General features: G+C 42.0%; 1 protein-coding gene across 3 annotated transcripts; it reads left to right on the top strand.

The window, feature by feature from the left end:
* Nucleotides 1–1,285: 1,285 nt before the first annotated feature.
* Nucleotides 1,286–18,366, top strand: CFAP53 (cilia and flagella associated protein 53). Of its 3 annotated transcripts, none has more exons than XM_054808978.1 (8): nt 1,286–1,413; nt 1,903–2,132; nt 4,267–4,440; nt 11,049–11,352; nt 14,718–14,936; nt 15,993–16,209; nt 16,705–16,807; nt 18,017–18,366. In XM_054808978.1, the coding sequence occupies exons 1-8, from the start codon at nt 1,348–1,350 to the stop codon at nt 18,255–18,257; spliced, it is 1,554 nt and encodes a 517-aa protein (XP_054664953.1). In that variant the 5' UTR covers nt 1,286–1,347; the 3' UTR covers nt 18,258–18,366. The 3 variants fall into 3 exon arrangements, with proteins under 3 accessions (XP_054664953.1, XP_054664954.1, XP_054664956.1); XM_054808981.1 differs by having other exon boundaries at nt 1,320–1,765; XM_054808979.1 differs by lacking the exon at nt 4,267–4,440.
* Nucleotides 18,367–18,881: the final 515 nt, after the last annotated feature.

Consider the following 18,881-nt stretch of genomic DNA (forward strand, 5'->3'; position numbering starts at 1 on the left):
CTGGTTTTTTTTTTTAGATTTGAAACAGATGGAAGTGTTCCACATTTGTATACTGTCTGTATTTGTTTATTACACATAAAATTGATCTGTGTTTCTGTGTAAATGTTAAGACTAAGGCAACATTTCCCATTAAATACCCAGAAAATACTAGGCAAAACTATAATATGCCAAGAAATTCAGCCCGCCCAACACTTAAGTAGGAGAGTTTTCAGGGATAAAAGCCAGTTCTCTGCTATAAAGTTGTTTCCCAAACATCTAAAAGACTAAGTCACAATAGGATGATAGTGTGTCTACTCAAATAAACTTGAGATTCAAGTGGCATAACACTTACTCCAGTGTGTAAATGCTCTGTGTCGTACAGCTTGTTTTGATCGCGCAAGGCTCCCATCACTGCTGCCTGAAGTAATTGCACTGCAGATTTCAGATGGATAAGAATAAGCTTTACAGTCAGCTTTAGACACTGACCTTTCTTCCTCTGTACCATTTTTCAACTTGCTATCAGCCAAGTCCTGATTATCTGCAGAAAGCAAAGTTCTTAGCAGTATGTGTGTTCCTGGGCTTCAAAGCTTCAGCAACAGCTTTTTTTCTGTGACTTCTTAGGGGGCAATGAACTTGAAGCAATCGCTGATCTGCAGCCAATGCTTTATTTCCCATTTTCCTCCACCCTGGGCAGTTCCAGAGCCAGTCCTTCGGCAGGACACATACCACAGGAGGCCTCTACGAGGGACCAGCCCGTCCTGACCAGGGAGCCCAAGCTGTGGGGCTCACACAGCAACCATCGCCCTGCAGCTGCAGGGAACCCATTCTCACCATTAAACTCGGACCTTCCTTTTATTCCATTAAGTCAAAACTTTTTCATTTCACTCTTGTCCCCGTGTGTACCAGCCCCTACTCCCACTAGATGTCACCAGCGCTTCACAGCGAAGTAACGTTAAACCAAGGGGGGGGGGGGGGGGCCACCAGGGGCTGGGCTCTGTGGGGCCCTGACTGATGCGCGGCAGTGACGGGGCCCTGCATGTTCTGTCATCCTCGGAGGACCTGCGGCCCCACAGCTCAGTGCCCACACAGCTGCGGCGGCGGAGCGGGGCGGGGACCGGGATCAGGGGCCGGGATGAGGCCCGCCTCAGAACGCCATACCAGCGCGAGCTCCTCCCTCAGCCCCGCCCGGCAGCCTGCGCATGCGCAACACCGCGCGACCGCCCCCTTTCCCCCCTCACTTCCCTGCTGCGCTTGCGCACGACGGAGTTTCCGCGCGTGCGTCCCCGGCGTCATGAGGTCACTTCCGGCGCTGTGGTTTGCTATAGCAACGGGCCGCGCGTCCCGGTGGCTCCGTTCGCTGGCACGGCTATGGAGGCGCAGCGGCCGCGGTGGTGCCGGGAGGTGACCGGGCCCGTCCCGCACTCCTTAGCGCTGGTGAGAGGCCGCGCCGGTGCAGATGGAGTCCGCTCCGCTCCCGGGTGGTGCGGGGTCCTCGGGGCGGGCACGCCAACCCGTTGCCGGTTGTGGTAGGGCCCTCTGAGAGGAGCCGGGAGCGGCGCGGAGTGGGGTTCCCGGGGGAGCCCGGTGCCGTGCGGGCTGAGGGCCCTGGGAGGACCTGCTGCCATCTGTTGTGGATCCCTGGGGGAGCCCGTCTGACTGTACGCATAAAGCAGACCATAAACACTCCCCTGGATGTATAGGGTAAGATTTAAGCTATAGCCTGGGCAACAGACAAGTGCTGGCACCTGAAGCCATTTCATGCTATTGTACTGGTGTGCTCTTCAAGGTAAGGCTTGTTGGAATTTAGTGCTAATTACCCTGAACTCTCATAATGTGGTGTTCTTATGTGGTCATGAATTCAACTAAAAAAGCCCCAGAATAACTGATTATATTTTCACCACTGACATATGCTTTGTCTTACAGAGAGCCAAGCCTCCTAAAGAACAAAGAAGTGAAAAATTTGACTTAGCCCACAGACGGAAAGAAAAGGGACTCCTTGAAAATGCTGATTTCTTAAAGCTGTACAACCAGTATCGCAACATTGATGAGTGGCAGCGACGCAACGAACAAAAGTGGCTACACTGCGCTGTGCGGAGAAAGGTGGATGCAACAATGCGGGAATATCTGGCAGAGACTGATGAGAGAAGAGAGAGGTAGCAAACAAGTAGCTAATACCAATATCTACCCTACTATTTTCAACTTAAGTGTATGCTTAGAGGAATGATTATGGGGAAAAACAATCCGTTGAGCTCAGATCTATGCATTATACTGTGCATTGACGCATGGTATTCATTATCATAACAGAAACCGTAGGTGTCCTTGACGGTCAAGCAGCAATGTAGAGCAAACAGTGGCCTTTGGGCTTTTGTTACTAGCACTAGTTACTGAGCCAGTCACTAGAGATGTGTATGCAAACATGGTAACTAGTGCAGTTTAGGTGGTGTTTAGAGCCTTGTCTGCCAAATGCAAGATAAAAGTAGTATTATAGCACTTTTGTTGCTTGATTTTGAAAGAGAACGAAGCGTACTGTTTTGTTGCAACCTGATTAAGTTAATGTTTAGGTCCTACAAGTAATCCTTTGCAGCACAGGCAGTTGAAAGAAATGGAAATTTGTAAGAAGTCCTGTCAAAAATAATGAAGGTGAAGCATATTACTGTCACACATTATGTGTCTTCATAGGGCAGGAATTGTACACCAATTGCACAGAATCGCTGAGGCTGGAAGGAACCTCCTGCTTTCAACTAGTTCAAGGCTCTTGCTCAAGCTGGCTCACCTAGAGCAGGTTGCCCAGTACTCTGTTGTGTTTTGCCTATTCCACACATGGAGACTTCCCCACCTTTGTGGTCAACCTGTTCTAGTATTTGACCACCCTCACAGTAAAAGAAAAAAAAAAAAGTAAAAGTGTTTTCTTGCACTCAGGTGGAATTTCACATGTTTTAATTTGTGCCCATTGCCTCTTGCCCTGTCACGGGACACTACTGAGAAGAAACTGTCTCCCTTTTCTGCATTCTCTCCCTTCAGGTATTTATACACATTGATAAGAGTGCCCTGAACCTTCTCGTCTCCAGGCTGAACAGTCCCAGCTCTCTCAGGAGGGAGAGATGCTCCAGTCCCTTAATCACCCTAGTGACCTTCACTGGGCTTGCTGCACTAAGTCTGTGTCTTTCTTATACTGGGGAGCCCAGAACTGGAGACAGCACTCCTGACAAGGTCTCATCAGTGCTGAGAGGAGGGATCACCTCCCTTGACCTGCTGGCAGTGCTCTTCCACACGCAGCCCAAGATACTGTTGACCTTCTTTGTCGCAAGGGTGCGTTGCTGGCTTATGTTCAGCTTGTTTGCCAGGAACCCCAGGTCCTTTTCTGCAGAGCCACTTTCCAGCCGGTTGGCCCCCAGCGTGTGCAATGCGTGGGCTTATTTCTCCCCAGGTGCAGGATTTTTGTTGAACTTCGAGATTTTTTTCTTATTTAGCTGCTCAAGATCCCCATGCTGTCTTTACAAGGAGACTCAGCTCAGTGTGGCGGGCACGTGCATGGTGAAGAGTGTGCTTCTGTTTCCAGAATTAATTAGTCTTTGCTTTGCTATAACTCCCACCAGCAGTGTCAGCGTGGGTCCATATCACTATTGCTCACATAGTAGCAGAAGCATCCCGTTGCATAAGTGAGAGTGATCTCTCAGAGGCTACTGTGGCATTTGGGCTGGAATGAGTGAGTTTCTGGATTCCTTAGCCCCAGGTTTCGTACTGCTAGGATTAATAGAGAGATAAATGGTAGTGTGTTTAAAAATTGTCAATTTGACATAATTTTTTCATCAAAGTTCTGTAAGGACGAAGTGTTTTATGGAGTGATGCTAAAAAAACCCCAAAAGGTAGTTTGAGAGAAGATACAGTTATAGATGCGTACAGAAGGGTGGGAAATATCAGGGAGGGATTATGCTGAAGGATAACAGTAGTATAAGATCAAATTGATATCAACTGGTGACAAATGTAGTCTGGAAATTAGAAGAACTTGTTTAACAGAATACTGAAGTTTACAGCAGCATTGGAAATGAGTTTGCAGGATAAGAAGCCTAAATTTGGCCAGGACAGGATTTTGTTATGCCCATGGAAGAGATCTTGCAGCACAACAGGAGCAATTCTTGAGTTAAAATTTAATGTTCCCTTCCTTGGCATTTGCAAGAAGTGTTGAAAGGAGCACAGTGCCTGTTTTGCACTCACAGCAAATAAACCAAAACTTTATCATTCAACAGAAGGATTGTTTTGGCTTTTATTTAAATGTTTTCATTACAGGCTTCGTGAGCTTCTGGAGGTGGAGGAAAGTAGGTACTTTGCTGAGATGGAGTCACTTGAAGAAACGGTTGTGGAGAAACAAGCAAAAATGAGGGAGCGAGCAAAATTACTGAGAGAGGAGAGGGAGAAAGAAAGACAACAACTGGTGGCTGAGAAACGAGAGCAGCAATTCAGGTATCACCATAAAAATATCTTATAAAAGAGAATTTGCCTGAAGAAAATAAAGAGGCAATTTAACAAGGTGACAATAATAAACCAAGGAAGGAAAGATGAATGTGACTGAAATGATAAACAAACAAAAAGGTGGCTTGGATAGAGGTGAAGGGATGCAGCCTCTGAAGACCAGGAATCCAAACTTGTGATGCTGTAATGCTCAGTAAAGTGTGTGAGAAACAATTTCATTAATAGAGATGAAGGCAACAGAGAACTGTCCTGTCTCCATTATTTGATGTAAGTGTTGCGATACCATGAAAACGTTCTTCCAGCTGCAGTGCTGAAATCCTTGTCCTGTGTGAGCATCCCTGCACTTTCACATGCCAGATCAGCTGGTTTTGTAATTCCTTGTTCTGGAGTATAGTTCTAGTTCAGTTTTCTATTACTGGAGTGAAAAGGGTTCATGGAAGGTTAATTTGACCTAAATCATGCTTACTAACTAATACATCAAAGGTCCTTGAAAAGTTAAGATTGTCCAAAAGGACAGTGTTTTTATTTATTGCATACTTTTCAAGAGTACCAGCCGAAGCTAAGGTTTTAATGCAACCTGAAGTTCTGTGCCAAACCTTCCTGGATGCTGGACTTGGTATGGTCTTTTGAAGTCATTAAGACTTGCAGGTGATTATCAGGCCCTGAGGCCTTTGCATGAAATCTGACTTGTTCAATTATTGGAAATTTGGTTTTCTGACGAAGGGCTGAGAATACTATTAATGTAATTTAATTGTAATAATTTGAAATATCTCTTCCAAATCTCCCGCAGTGCTATGGAAACCCACAACACCTGCTTCTCAGTGCGCAGAGGCTGGGGATAAAAATCAACACTTGCTTTCACTTGTGCATAAATGCTAATTAACTAATTTCATAGGTAAATGTTGGTTTATCAAATGTGGAACTTAGTGACTGAGACAGGTGTTATGGTGGTGTACACACTTTCTAAATTCACATGCTGGTTTTAAAACACAGCCCTCACAATTTACAGTTCCTAGTTAGTTCTCTGCCATCACACAAAGTTGTTGAAATTCATGTTTAAATTCACACTTAGAGGAGACACTGCTGGAGTGCCTTTTATTTTGTACTTGTAGCTTGTGCTGCATGTCAAGAAGAAGGGATTCAGCTTGTGATTTAGATGCCTAAATGTACGTGTCTGAGTGTTAATATATCTTCACTGGGAATCTGAAATATTGTTCTAGTCAGTAGATCTTTGTTGAGATCAGGACACTTAAAGGAACCTCATGTCATCCTAAAGTCCGGTCTACCACCTGAACTGCACCCTAGCCTCCACTGACTGCATTGATTAGGCTCCTGCTGATTAGAATGGGAGTTTAGCTCACATGTAGACCCCTATTTTAGATGCCTAATTTCAGATACTTTAATTGCAAAATGAATCCCACCAGTGAGTCTCATCATCCGGTGATACATACTTGAACTCTCATGCTGCACTTGCCTGTCTTGATGACTCAGGTCTTTGCTCACAGTACAGCCCTATTGATATATCGTTCACTCAGTCTTATGGGATCATTCCCATCATCCTTCTACCTTTCCCAGTCTGCTCATGGATTTAGGCAATATTCATGCCACATGGTATCCCATGAAAAAGTGTTGCTGGAGCTTTACACAGCTCGCTGCAGTGTTTCAGATGATTTAGCGGCAGCAAAATCGTAGAATCATAGAATGGTTTGGGTTGGAAGGGACCTCAAAGATCATCTAGTTCCAACCTCCCTGCTGCGGGCAGGGACACCCTCCACTAGACCACGTTGCCCAAATGTGCCCCATCCAGCCTGGTCTTAAACACTTCCAGGGATGGGGCATCCACAACCTCTCTGGGCAACCTGTGCCAGTGCCTCAGCACCCTCACAGTGAAGAATTTCTTTCTAACATCTAATCTAAATCGACCCTCTTTCAGCTTAAACCCATTCCCCCTTGTCCTGTCACTACACTCCCTGATAAACAGTCCCTCTCCAGCTTTCCTGTAGGCCCTTCAGGGACTGGGAAGCCACAATTAGATCTCCCTGGAGCCGCCTTTTCTCCTTTCATCTCCATCATCTTTCTTCACAGCTGTTTTGAGTGGCAATCTTTGAGTATCTTTGCAAATGAATCTTTATCCTATAATGCACAGAGCCCTTCTTTTTGACTGTCCTGATGGAATGGAAATACATTTCTATGGTCAGTTCCTCCCTCCGTTCCTTGAGCTCTGACTCTTTCTCCTTTTAAACTAAGGGCCCTATAAAAAACCAACAACTTTAATAACACCAGCTGACAGTAGTTGAACTGTCTGTTGCTCTCTCCTTCAGATAGATGCCAGATATCTTTCTTCATGCATATGCTTAATAATGGGCAGTGGTCTCCAGACCTTTTTGATTGTGCGTCCCTATCAGTAAAAAAAATAAAAAATTTAGCACTCACCTCCAATATATTTACTTATTTATAAAGTATATACTAGTACTACTGTACTAGTGTATTATGTACATTACAAAACATGCAAAAATCTAAATTAAAGGGTGAGATAAAGACAAAATAAATGCTATTTTTATTCATAATGCTATTTATTAATGGTACAAAACATATTTTTTTCCCTCACCCCAATGGATTGTCTTGCAGAGCCTACTTTGGAGACTATTGTTCTAGGGCACACCCAGAGGAGCCCCAGGAGGTCACTTCAGTGACAGATGGATATACCCATGAATTTCTGTTTCTCTTTGTCTGTGAACTTACAATTATTTTTAGTATCTTTCTGAAACCTAATACATACTTCTTTAAATTTCTTTTAACTTTAAGCAAGGTGCTCCGCTCTTTTTCAGGTATTGATTCTCAAACCAGAGGTATATTGTACAGCGCTCCAGTACATTATTCCAGAGCAGCTCTTCTGTCAGCCATGTGGGATGGTATTGGAGCTGTAGCCTGAGAGTACAGATTTAATTGTAGTGATGTTAGCTGGGAAGAGTCCTTCGTCTCTTGTGACAGAGGGCACAGTCCTTGGACCACCGGAGTCTCACTGGAATTCATTTTCAGTGTTGTGAGGGGCTGCAACTTGTATGGAAGGACATTCAGCTAGTTTTAGCCTGAGGGTATGTTCATCATTGGTATCTTTAAAGAAAATTGCAATGTCTTAAAATTTGCATAAAACACATATTACATCCTCTTTCTTGTGATAACATCAGAAGCATCCATACAGGGAATATTGTTATCACAGCAAATTGTACTGCAGCCATAAAATGAATAAATAACTAGGAGATAGGGGAATAAATGCAGTTTCTGTCTTTGGGAAGTGGCTACATACAGGCACAATTTTAATGTTAAGAAGCTTAGGATAGCAAAGTGAGGAAGAAAAACAGCCATCTGGAGAGCAGATGTTTATAGGTTGCTGTAAAAGCTGCTTTGAAGGAATTATTTTGATGAAATCAAGCAATTACAGGGTTATTTTCTATTAAAATTCTATCCATGCTGAACTTTTATTTAAATTCTCTTCCCCTCTGAGAATTCACTTAAATTCAGATTAGTTTATAATCATGAAAAAGAATAACTAATTCTTTATTCCTTCACTGCTGAGATAATTTTGAACCCATTGTTTTAAGGTAATACAGTTAATTCTAATGGTGTAAGATTTAAAATCTTAATAATGACATGTTTCCCTCAGAACATTTGAGGAACATGTTTTTCATGAATACCAATTAGTACTGTAGTCTGTAATCACCATGAACTCCTACCCAGGAGCTGGAAGATAGATCCCAGTGTTAAAATGTAAGAAAACCAGCAATGATGTAGTATGTTTGACCTTCTTGAAGGCAGGGTCACTTCTTGGAGTGTGCTGTGAATCCCACCGTGCACATCACTGTGCTGCTGTCTGCTTTCCTTGTTGGGACAGCCAGTGAATGAGTGGTCAGAAGGTTCCAGTCTTATACAAGGAGGTAAAACAGCTGTCCCTTTTCACTAGCCTGCACTGTCATCTGCTCCTTCGTTCCTGTATTTCCTCACCCTTCTCTGAAGCCGAGCCAAGGATAGTTCCTCACTCCAGGGGCAGTTTCTCCTTTTGAGGATACAAGTCCAACTCTTAGGGAAGAACCCAATGTTTGGTTATAGGATGTGGCGTGTCCCAGGACTGGGGGAGAAAAGTGCTAAGTGCGGGAGGTTTTGTCTTAGAGACTTAGTGTTGATGAAAGGGTACTTGGCAGACCACTGTTGTTGCTTCTCGGTCAGGAACAGTTAAGAGGTTAGAAATACCTTGTGGGTATCAAGCAAAATCAGACTTTTGTTTTCATGGCACTGCTTTCCCTTTTATTGTTTGTGTATAGTGCTTGGCACCTTCACCACTGCCCCCGTGGCATTAAGTGCTTTACAAATAGAGGTTGAAGAGAGAGATGCCCTTGGCCCCAGAAGCTTGCAGCTGAAATGTGAGGCAGCAAACAGTGAATGCCAACAGGAAGCAAATGTGACAAGACCTCTGCTTCTGCATGAAATTACAGGTCAAGCATTGTGTTCTTTGGCCGTGTCTCACTCCTGCAGCACCAAGGGAGACCGAGGTGTAGCAATCTCTCACCTCCGCAGTCACAGCTCTGATTTTGCACTGCTCTGCTGTAAGCTTAACTGGTTGGATGGCTCTTGCTGTGGCACTGAGAACAAGGTCAGGCTGGCTTTTGGCACTGTCACTTTTTCTGTCTGTCAGCAGCTTGTTCAGCCGGTTCTGAACCCGAGGAGAGCTATTCAGGGAAATGCTCTTTGTGGTTTATAAGCTCTAAGTAATTTTTGTTAGGCTGGCTTAGCATGGAGTTTTATTGGTAAAGATTTGGAAGATCTTGTAAGCCAACACATAATTATTACATGCTGGTAGTTGCCTCAGCCATGTTTTAATGATACCAGGAGCTGTGCTCATTCTGTACTTGTTAGCAGGAGGTGGGCGGGAGGTGACAAAGGAGCAGTGTCAAGTAAAGAAGCCATTATTCTAGAGCATAATCTTACTAGTTTTAGGGCAGAAATGAGTTATAGACCAGCAGTTACATCCTGTGTTGTTAAACTCTTTCCCTCTTTGCCTCATTGCCAGTGGATATAACAATTGACCTCGGGGAGAGGCCAAATTTGCATCGTTTCTGTAGCCTCCATGGAAGTGTGAACCCATGGCCCCAGATAGAGGATAATGCTCCTATTAATTCTATACCCAAATCCCAGGTTAAGGAATATAGATGTGGGTTTAGCTGGAGACAGCAGCTACTTCAGACTTAGGAATCATTTAGAAAAGTGAAGACTTTGTAAAGACAGATCCTTAGCAGAGCCACAGAACATGAAAAAGCAAACCGCCAAATACCTACTCGTAGTGCTGGCAAACTTAATTTTGCTTTTAAGTTACAAAAAAAATATCTTAGGCCATGGAATTAACTCAGATTTTGTTTCATTGCTGTAGTTATGAAACTTAAAAAACTATCCTCATATGGAGACTGCTAGTGCTATGAGAGAGCTGCTCGATGAATATTTAGTATTTTTGCTACACAGGGTTGTCAGTTAACTGTTGTATAAAGTAATAGTATTTCACATTGTACAAGTAACCACTGTCATACAGTGGTTCAAGATTCAGTCAAAGATATCTGCTGTGAATTCCTAAATAGTATTGCAATAATCTGTAGAAGATGGTTTCATTCCGCATGAAATTTTGAGATATCTTTTTACTTCACAGCATTCCTGTGTGTTTATCACACATCCTTAGACTTACAGATCCTTAACACTTACAGATCTTCAGCATTGTCTGCTAATTTCACATTTTGATTTTATGAAAATCTATATCCTGGTTATAGAACAGAATTAAAATGCTTGTATATTGTTCAAATTAAATGTTGTTTGATAGCATGTGTTGATCTCAGTGATCTCAATAGTGCTTTGTTTGCAAAAATAAAAACAGAATCTGTAAATAGTTGAGTGTTCTTCCACTGAAGATAAATACCTCTTTATATGCAACTCAGTTGCAGTGAGTAAATTAAAATTGAAAACTGCATTACTTGTTTGACTTTCTAGCTTCTCCAGAATTTATTGCAACTTTTCTGAATTATCCCACAAAACTTCATTTAAAAAAATATTAATAAATTTCTAGTGGTTCCTGTTCAACTGTATAACCTAAATTTCCTCTCTCAAAGTATTTTCTGAATGTGAATGAGCTTTCAAGTGACTAATAAACCTATTCTAAATCTTCATGTGAATAAAGAGCAGCCTACGTGTTTGAACAAGTGTAGTGTGCATGTGTTTTATATGTTAAAGTATATATAGACACATGTTCCAACTACATATGTATGTTTTATATAAAATACACATTATGTATAACACTGTACATGTGTATATATAGATTTTTTTTACGAATGCAAATATAGGACCTGCTCTTCAACTCATAAATGTCAAAATCTCCATCAAATCTGGCTCTCTGTGATTCCTTAGGCCTCACGAGGAGTCACTGTCAGACCAGGTGTAGAATTTGGCATCCTGAGCTGTAGTCCTTCGAGTAGTTATGAGCTGGGACCCTCCATCCCTTGCGCACCTCCAGACTTCCTTATTATTTTGAGACTTTTTAAAAAAACTTTTATGTTGCCTTTCAGAGAACAATGCGAGGAGCTTCGTGTACAGTGGATGAAGAAGCATCAGAAGGAATTGTGTGAAGACCGACTGGCCCAGCTAGCTCTGAAGGAGGAATTGAAAAAGCAACAGAAGAAGGAGGAGGAGATGTTTGCAGAGCTTTGGAAAGAGGATAGGTTGGCTAAGGAAAAGCGAGAGGCAGTGGAGATGCAGAAATCAGCAGAACGGAATCAGGAAATCCTGAATGTGCTCAGTGCCCAGGTAGCGGTGCTCAGTGCTCGCAAAGAGGAGGCGAAGCGGCTGAAGGAAGAAGAGGCTCAACTGCTGGTAATTTCCATATCATTCTCAATTCAGGGTTGGGTATAAGGCTCTCCTAATGATGGGCTTACTAGACATTTAGATTAATCCATACCTTATTTGTATCTTCACTGATTCCATTAGTATCTGAGACTGTCCTATTATGCTAAGCTTCTTTTCCAGAGCTGTGGCAAATGCGTTTCTGTTTACAGAGGGAAATACATCTTTTGAAACTTAGCATTGTAACAGATTTTGGCGTTCAAAGCCTCTCAAGAGCCTGTGGGAAATGAAAATGTTTTTAAGCTCTTGCCAGACATTGTTGCAATTTTCTGATTTCCAGTTTCCTGCAGGATAGCTAGAGAGTCTTGTGTCCAAGCTGTCATGCGTATTACCAGATCTCAGACCATGATACGTGTGTTTAATCATCACGGTAAGTGCACTGGGAGGAAGCAGGAAGAGTGTGCTGCTCCCAGAAGGGAAGGCAAGCCAGGAGCCGAGGGTGACAGCAGGGCCGGCAAGTATGCTGTCCTCCCCAACAAGAGTCCCACAGTACATGAAGAAACGGAGCAGGGCAGGGCTGACAGTAACTGAGGTCATCTATCAGTCCAAACTGATGCTACAGGTCTGTAGTGATGAAGTCCAAGATGAAGCCAACAAGTCAACAGGTCTGCATCAGGATTGACCTCAGGCACAGGCGTACCTGCAGCAGAGCTCACGTAGGCACCGAGGGCAAGAGACTGAGCCTAACTGCAGCTCCCAAGCGACTCCTCTCAGCCCTTTCTCACACCGCTCTTTCCCAGTTCTCTGATCCAAGGCTCACGTTGGGGCTGGCTGCGAGCACAAGCAGCCAAGCCCCTGCAGAGAGGTTGCAGAGCCTGTTGGTGCGCTCGGGACCCTGATACGTACATGAGGAAACACATTTATATGAAAAATCCCAGCTGACTGAATTTCAGAATCTACTTTTTTTTTAAATAAATTAGCAAGCAGTGCCTAAGTGCTCTCACCTGTTAGCAATGTCTGCTGTTGGGCATCACATTGTGGGAGGCATTGGTTTGGCCACTACCCTCTGTTTTCCTCCTCTCTCCCCAGTGTAGGCTTGCTGTAGTGGTGCTGGCTTTAATGGGGCTTGCTAGTTCACAGTATTCTGTGTTGACTTTGAGTTATGGGAGACTATTTAGTTCAGACTCAGTCTTCATTTTGCAGCTATTTACACGTAGCAATTGAATGATCACTCAGGGTACTCAGGCACTGGAAGGTGACGTTGACAAGAGAGATACTCCACTAATTTTTAAAAATAATGACAATAATTAATCTAAAGCTCTGAAAATCCTGGCTGTAAGACAGTCCTTATTCCAAGCTAGACTGTAATGTTTCACTTATTTAAAAACATGCAGAATAAAATTATTTTCTTGTAACAACTTTTAAGGCACTGCCAAACCTCCCGGGCAAAGAACACTTAACTGGCGTTTTCAGCAAAATGCTATTAGAATAGAAGACTTTGTAGCTTCCCCTGAAAACACTTGCCTTGGGCTCCATCAAGGAGACAAATTTCTGGTCAAGTGGTTTAGTCTCTGAAAAAAAGCTTTCTTCAAAGGGTCCATAAAGGAGAGCTGCTGTATGGAAAATGGGATGTAATCCTTTTTCAGCAGAAGAGGAATGTGACAGATGGCCTCATTACAAGTATCTCAGTGCAGAGTTGGTAGCCACTAATGATCAGAGGTTGCATCTGGGTGAAGGACACGCTATGGACAGCTAAGTGTCTCTGGGTATAATGGTTTTGTCTGGTTGTTGCAATGGAAATAGACTATTTAGGGAAGTGAGACTGGCCACAATAGACCATATGTGTTCATTAAGACATCTCAGGCTAGATGACAAAACAGACAGCAATTTTTGCATTGGCTACATTGCCTTCCTCCCCTTCTGTCTTGTCTTTCTGTTAAAGAATTGTGATTTCTTGAGAAGGTGATTGAAATCATGTTATTCTGGCCGTAGTCTCACAAGTGCTAGATGAGTGGCTTGTAGGTGGGTGGTTGGTAACATTTGCAATGTTGTGTTACCCCACTGTATAAACTTCCATAGAATAAGCACCATGGATCCCATCCTTAGCTACTCTTGTACAACTTCACTGACGTCAGAATTCAGCCTAAGACATGTGCCAACTTGCCCAGTAGACTGCTAACTATTTACATTTCCTTTCTATCTTTACTGTTCAGAGTTTTTTGGACTACTTATTCTGTGGCTCAAATAATATACACTGAGTTTCAAAGCTGTTTTACCAGCTTCTGAAAGTAAATTTGGGCAGATAGCGACATCAGCTTTGGCCTTGAAACACTGCAGGAATTGGTGGGTGTTTTAGAATCATAGAATAGTTTGGGTTGGGAGGGGACCTTAAAGATCGTCTAGTTCCATTATGTCCAGCATAACAAGTTAAGTTCCTTAGGGCGTGCAGTTTGTACTTCCGTATGGGGAAGATTAGACATGTTGTTTATGGCAAACCTGCCAGTGCATGTTTAGAATATTTATTGATGTGACAAAAGAGACATTTAATTCAAAAACAGGTTAACAAAACCTGTGTACTTTCAAGACAGCTGAGGCATTGTTTCTGACACCTAGTTAGTGATGGCCACATACTGTTTTATGACTATGTTTGAGTGCTTATAAACTTAGGCAAATGCAGGATGTTCAGGAATTTAATGATGCCACTTTGGGATTATTTTTTTTTCTCAGTAATCTTAATTATACCTACACCTGTTTGATCTTAAATATATGTTTGTTGTTGTTTCATTGTTTTTTCATTTTCTTTAAGTACTCTACTGTCTATTTTTCTTTTCTTTCTGGACTTTACTCTCCATTTTTCTGTTTTTGAAGCGGAATAGTTTGAAGCCGTGAAAATTCAGTAACTGCCCATCAGAATATAAGGATCCGATTACTTTGTTCAACCTTGTGGCCACTAGAGATGCAGAACATCCAGCACAGACACAGGATGGTTAATACATGCGGAAACAGGAGGAATGCATGGCTCTGTTGTTGGTTAGTGGTTATGGCTGCATGTGAAGATTTGGATATAGATGATACATGCTACAATGATACCGATTTCTCTAAAGAGATGACTCTGTCTATGCACTTGAAATATTTGGAGTACATCAGGCATTCCAGTATTTTGGGATTGAGATGCATGTGATAATTAAAGAGAAAATCCTGAATTCTAATGAATGATATGCTAAAATGTTCATGCTTTAACAGGTATAATGGATGACACTAATTCTCTAATGTCAGCAAGAAAGGCTTTAAATATTTATCTTTGCTCTTCAATATTCCATTTAAACTAATTCTAGCCATCACTTAGTTTGAAGTTATGCAATGATTTTACAAGCTGGCTATTTTTACCATTGTAGGAAAAACAGCAGCAACTGCTTAAGCTAGAAAATGAACAACTTCAGCTGGAGAAACTACAGAAACAGAAACAATGCAGAGACACATTGCTCTGTGCAGCACAGGACAAGCAGAAGCGTCTTAATGAAGAAAAACAAGATGAACTTGCCTTAGAGATGAAGATCTTAGAAAAATCTCTTCAGGAACCTCAGGAGGACAGTGAGGAGAAAACAAAAAGAAAAGTAAGGGCTAGAGGTGTTCATTGTGAAATTGTGGGGCAATACCTCATCTCCGCTAATTTTGTGGCCCTTAGCGAACTGCACAGTATAAATGAGATCAGACACAAGCCCTTTGAACAAGTTGATCTTTTTGTTGTATAGCCTGTTGCTTCTCCTCCTGCTGGTGCTCCACTTCTCTGAAAAAGGCCATTATCTGTTAGAACAGCGAGTACTTTAAAGCATACTTTGCAATCAGCAAGGCTACCAGGTTAGACAAAAGAAGGGGGCTCTGAGGAAATCCTGGAATCTTGTCCCTCCATACTGATTTCATTGTGTATAAATCACCTGAGCTTTTTTCATCCTTAAACTGCATGGATGTAATGCAGATTAGAAAAATATTTTTTGCTTCATGGACCTGATTTAATAAATATTTGTAACTGCAGAGGAAAGTAAATATTTAACTTATTCTAATTAATTAAGAAATGGTTTTAAATCTTTAATAGATGGATATATAGATGCAATATCTTGGAAATGCCATGAAACCATGGATGTGTCTGTCACTTCCTAAATTTAAAATAAGTAGATTGTCCAACTTCAGGGTAAAAACGGGTCTCAAGGTAACTTTGAGAACAGGAAAATGCATTCATTACTCTCCTCATGGTATTTAGAAGCTCATGTAGGCTAGCAAAATTGTACAAACTCACTGGTAAACCTTGGTACAAAATTAGAGGAGGTGATAGTTATTATTATTTACTATTCTATTTATGGATCCCAAGGTTTTTAATGCAGGTGAGCTGTGGAAAGTTAGTGAAATGTCTGTGTTGTAGGTAGCTGAGCTGCTATGGGGGAAGAGACCACTCTGTATTTGTTCTGCTCTTACTCTGTTGTCCAGGCACTGTCGACTGGCCAGGAAGAAGATTCTGCACAGCTCTCTCCAATAAGGTGGAGCTTAGGATGGTTTGGGATGGAGCTCTAGGCTCTCCAGTTCCCACGTGGCTGCAAACGACCACTTCTCTTCATATTTTGAAATGCTTTTTTGAACTCATTTGCTCAGCTCTGCAAATGTCTGTGTGTTTGCAGCAAGAGCTGTTCAAGGAGCAACGGACTTACCTGGCACACCTGGCTCAACAGCTGGAGGAGGAGAAACGGCGAGAAAAAGAAGCGGACGAGCTCCTCAAAGAAGAAATGGCGAAGGTTTGGGCCAAGAAGGCTGAGCAAATACGATTAGAAAAGGAGGCTAGAAAGCAGCTACTGAAAGATGTCTTGGATACAAGACAACTGCAGGTGGAGGAGAAGTGTAAGTAATAACAGCTCGTTGTCTGTGCACCAAACCTGTGGCATGAATGCAAGTGTTGGCAAAGGCAGAGGCAGTACAACACACTGCTTTGGGGAAGATTGCCTGGCCTAGCACGCACGGGCGGTATGGTTGAATGGACAACAATGCTACTGCCTCTGAATCTGCTTCTGAAACTTTACTCCTACGGGCATTCCTTACACTCATTTCCCATTGCTGTCACCAGAGCAAAGCCTAGTAAAGTAAGGATTGCATGAGCAAGCAATCATTATTATTAATTATATTATTATTATTATTATGTTCTGAATGTGAAATCTTTTCTGAGCGGATGAAAAACAAATAAGCTAAGAATACACTTGCCATTGTTTGTGTGCCTCTTCAGAAGCAACAAAACTCAGGCTTGCTATTTAGGCTACTTGGCTTGAATACAGTCTCACTGTCCCCTCAAGGTTAGCAGTGCTGTTATCATCTAAAAGTAATTTGTTTTTCTTTTTGCAGTGCAGAGAAATGCAAAGGAGCAGGAAGAACTCGCTCAAGAGAAGAAGTTATTAGCTGAAGCAATCACAGAACTTGAGCATATAGAAGAAGAAAAATATGCAAGGTATCTTTCTTTTACGCCATCGGTTAATTTCATTGCAGATCAATCTTTTAAACTTGTGAGTAGTCTAATTCTCGTTTCCAGATAACTAAGAGCACTGAGTGGGCTTTCTTCTGTTCAGAGAGGCTCTGCTCAGAACTGCTCAATAGCAGCCCTGTTACATTGCAATTGGTATTAAATCACTAGTTGTGATCTCGTCATACAAATAATGGTGTTTCATTACATATCCTTGGTTTGGTCTTTTTGAACCTTCATGTGACTTACATCCATCATGTTTATTACATACTCTGAGCTGTTATTAGGAGTGGCAGTTAGGTTTGGGGAGGAGGGTTAATGAAAGGTTAGTTTGTTACTTACCTAGGAGAACTAGTGTGTTCAGGCTTATTGCTAAACTCCACCCACACACATCCTTTAAACAATCATATACTCAGCTGCCAAAATACCAGGCTACTGCATGTAACCCAGCTGCACAGGCTTCTCCTTACCTTACAGCTCCTCAGGGTGAGAATATAGTTACACGCAGTAGCCGAAGTGTTCCTCTGGGTGTCACGCAAAGCCTGGAGCAAAGGGCCTTATTCTCCCTCATTCCATTTCCCTTTGGTACTACCTGTCGGTGGGAGGTAACTGAGCAGCTCCATCCATGGCCAGTATCTGTTGTGTTCTCTGACGGCTTTATTGGTAACAGTCTCCAGGATATGGCAGAAATCTCACCCTTCTGAAGGAAACATGCTGGGCTGCATTTTGGATATGCTTCACTTAGCAAAGGTGGCATTCGGTGGCGTCAGTGAATGTTGTGTGGTTCAACCGTGTTGCGTTAGCGCACAAGTCTTGACCAGACTGTTGGCATCTTAACTGTCTGTGTGCCGCCTGAGCATGTAGGTAGGCTTCAACTGCTGCTCCAGAGGGTGGGGAAAATGATATATGAGTCTCGAGGTAGAAGAGAAGAATGTTTTCACTTTTTTTTTTCTTGGCGCTGATTTTGCAACCTGCTTTCTAACATACAACAGAATGCAATTAATTCTCTGAAGGACGTAAGGTTAGTGTATAGCATTTGGTTAATAGAATGGTAGTTATTCTTAACACCTAAAAAGAGTTTTGAATGGTTCTTTGGTCTAAGGTTGAATGCTAACACATTAAATAATAATAATAATATAGTTGTTTCTTTTTTTTTACTCACACTTCATAAATAAGCTATTCATATATCATTTCCAGAAAAGTAAAGGAAGCAAAAGACTACCAAGAGCAACTCAGGGCTCAAATTGCCTATCGACAACAGGCCCGTGATGCTGAGGAAGAAGAGAAGCAGCGAGAATATGAATCAGGTCTAGTAGCAGAGAGAGCTTACCAAGAAAGGATACAGGACATTCTATCAAGGCCTTGTGAGAAACTAGCAAAAACCCACCCTTTGAGAAGAAAACTAATGTCTAACTCTCAAGAAGATCACTTGCTATGATATTTTATCTCACTCAGTAGCCTTTAAAAACACTTTCTAAGGGTGTTTATAACTGACTTGAGTTAGCGGACCCCTCTCCACTGTGATGCTCAAAATTTTAACTGGAAAGTATAAGAAACATAGTATTTTAAAGGTTATTTTTTCCCTGTGATTTTCTTTGACAAAACGACTGATCCAAATCAAAATGTTTCATATTTTAATACAAAATACTGTATGTTCTCTGCATATAATAGTGTAGATTATTATTACATGAATGATATGTAGGCATTCTTTAAAATCTGCACAAAGAAAACTTGTAGAAGAGTTTCAGCAAACGTTTATTAAAATGCCTTTCAAACTGCAAATATTTGCAAGTTTTTTTTGTATTTAGACAAAAAAGTACTTGGTGACTCATCTTCATTTTCCTTGTTAAATGTAAAACTATGAATCCATTTTACTAAAGAGCTGATATTGCTTTGCATATCTTCAGATAGCTGTTGAATGATCTGTGGAATATCAGTGTCCCAAAGCTAGCCTGAGACACCTCTGCTTGGACAGAATTAATTGTGCAGGACTGAAGTTATCATTTTCTTGCAAAAAAGGATATTATTTATTATTTTTGATGGTAACTCTGCCTCTTTGGAC

Source organism: Grus americana, chromosome Z, assembly GCF_028858705.1.
Source record: "Grus americana isolate bGruAme1 chromosome Z, bGruAme1.mat, whole genome shotgun sequence".
Classification (NCBI taxonomy): Eukaryota; Metazoa; Chordata; class Aves; order Gruiformes; family Gruidae; genus Grus; species Grus americana.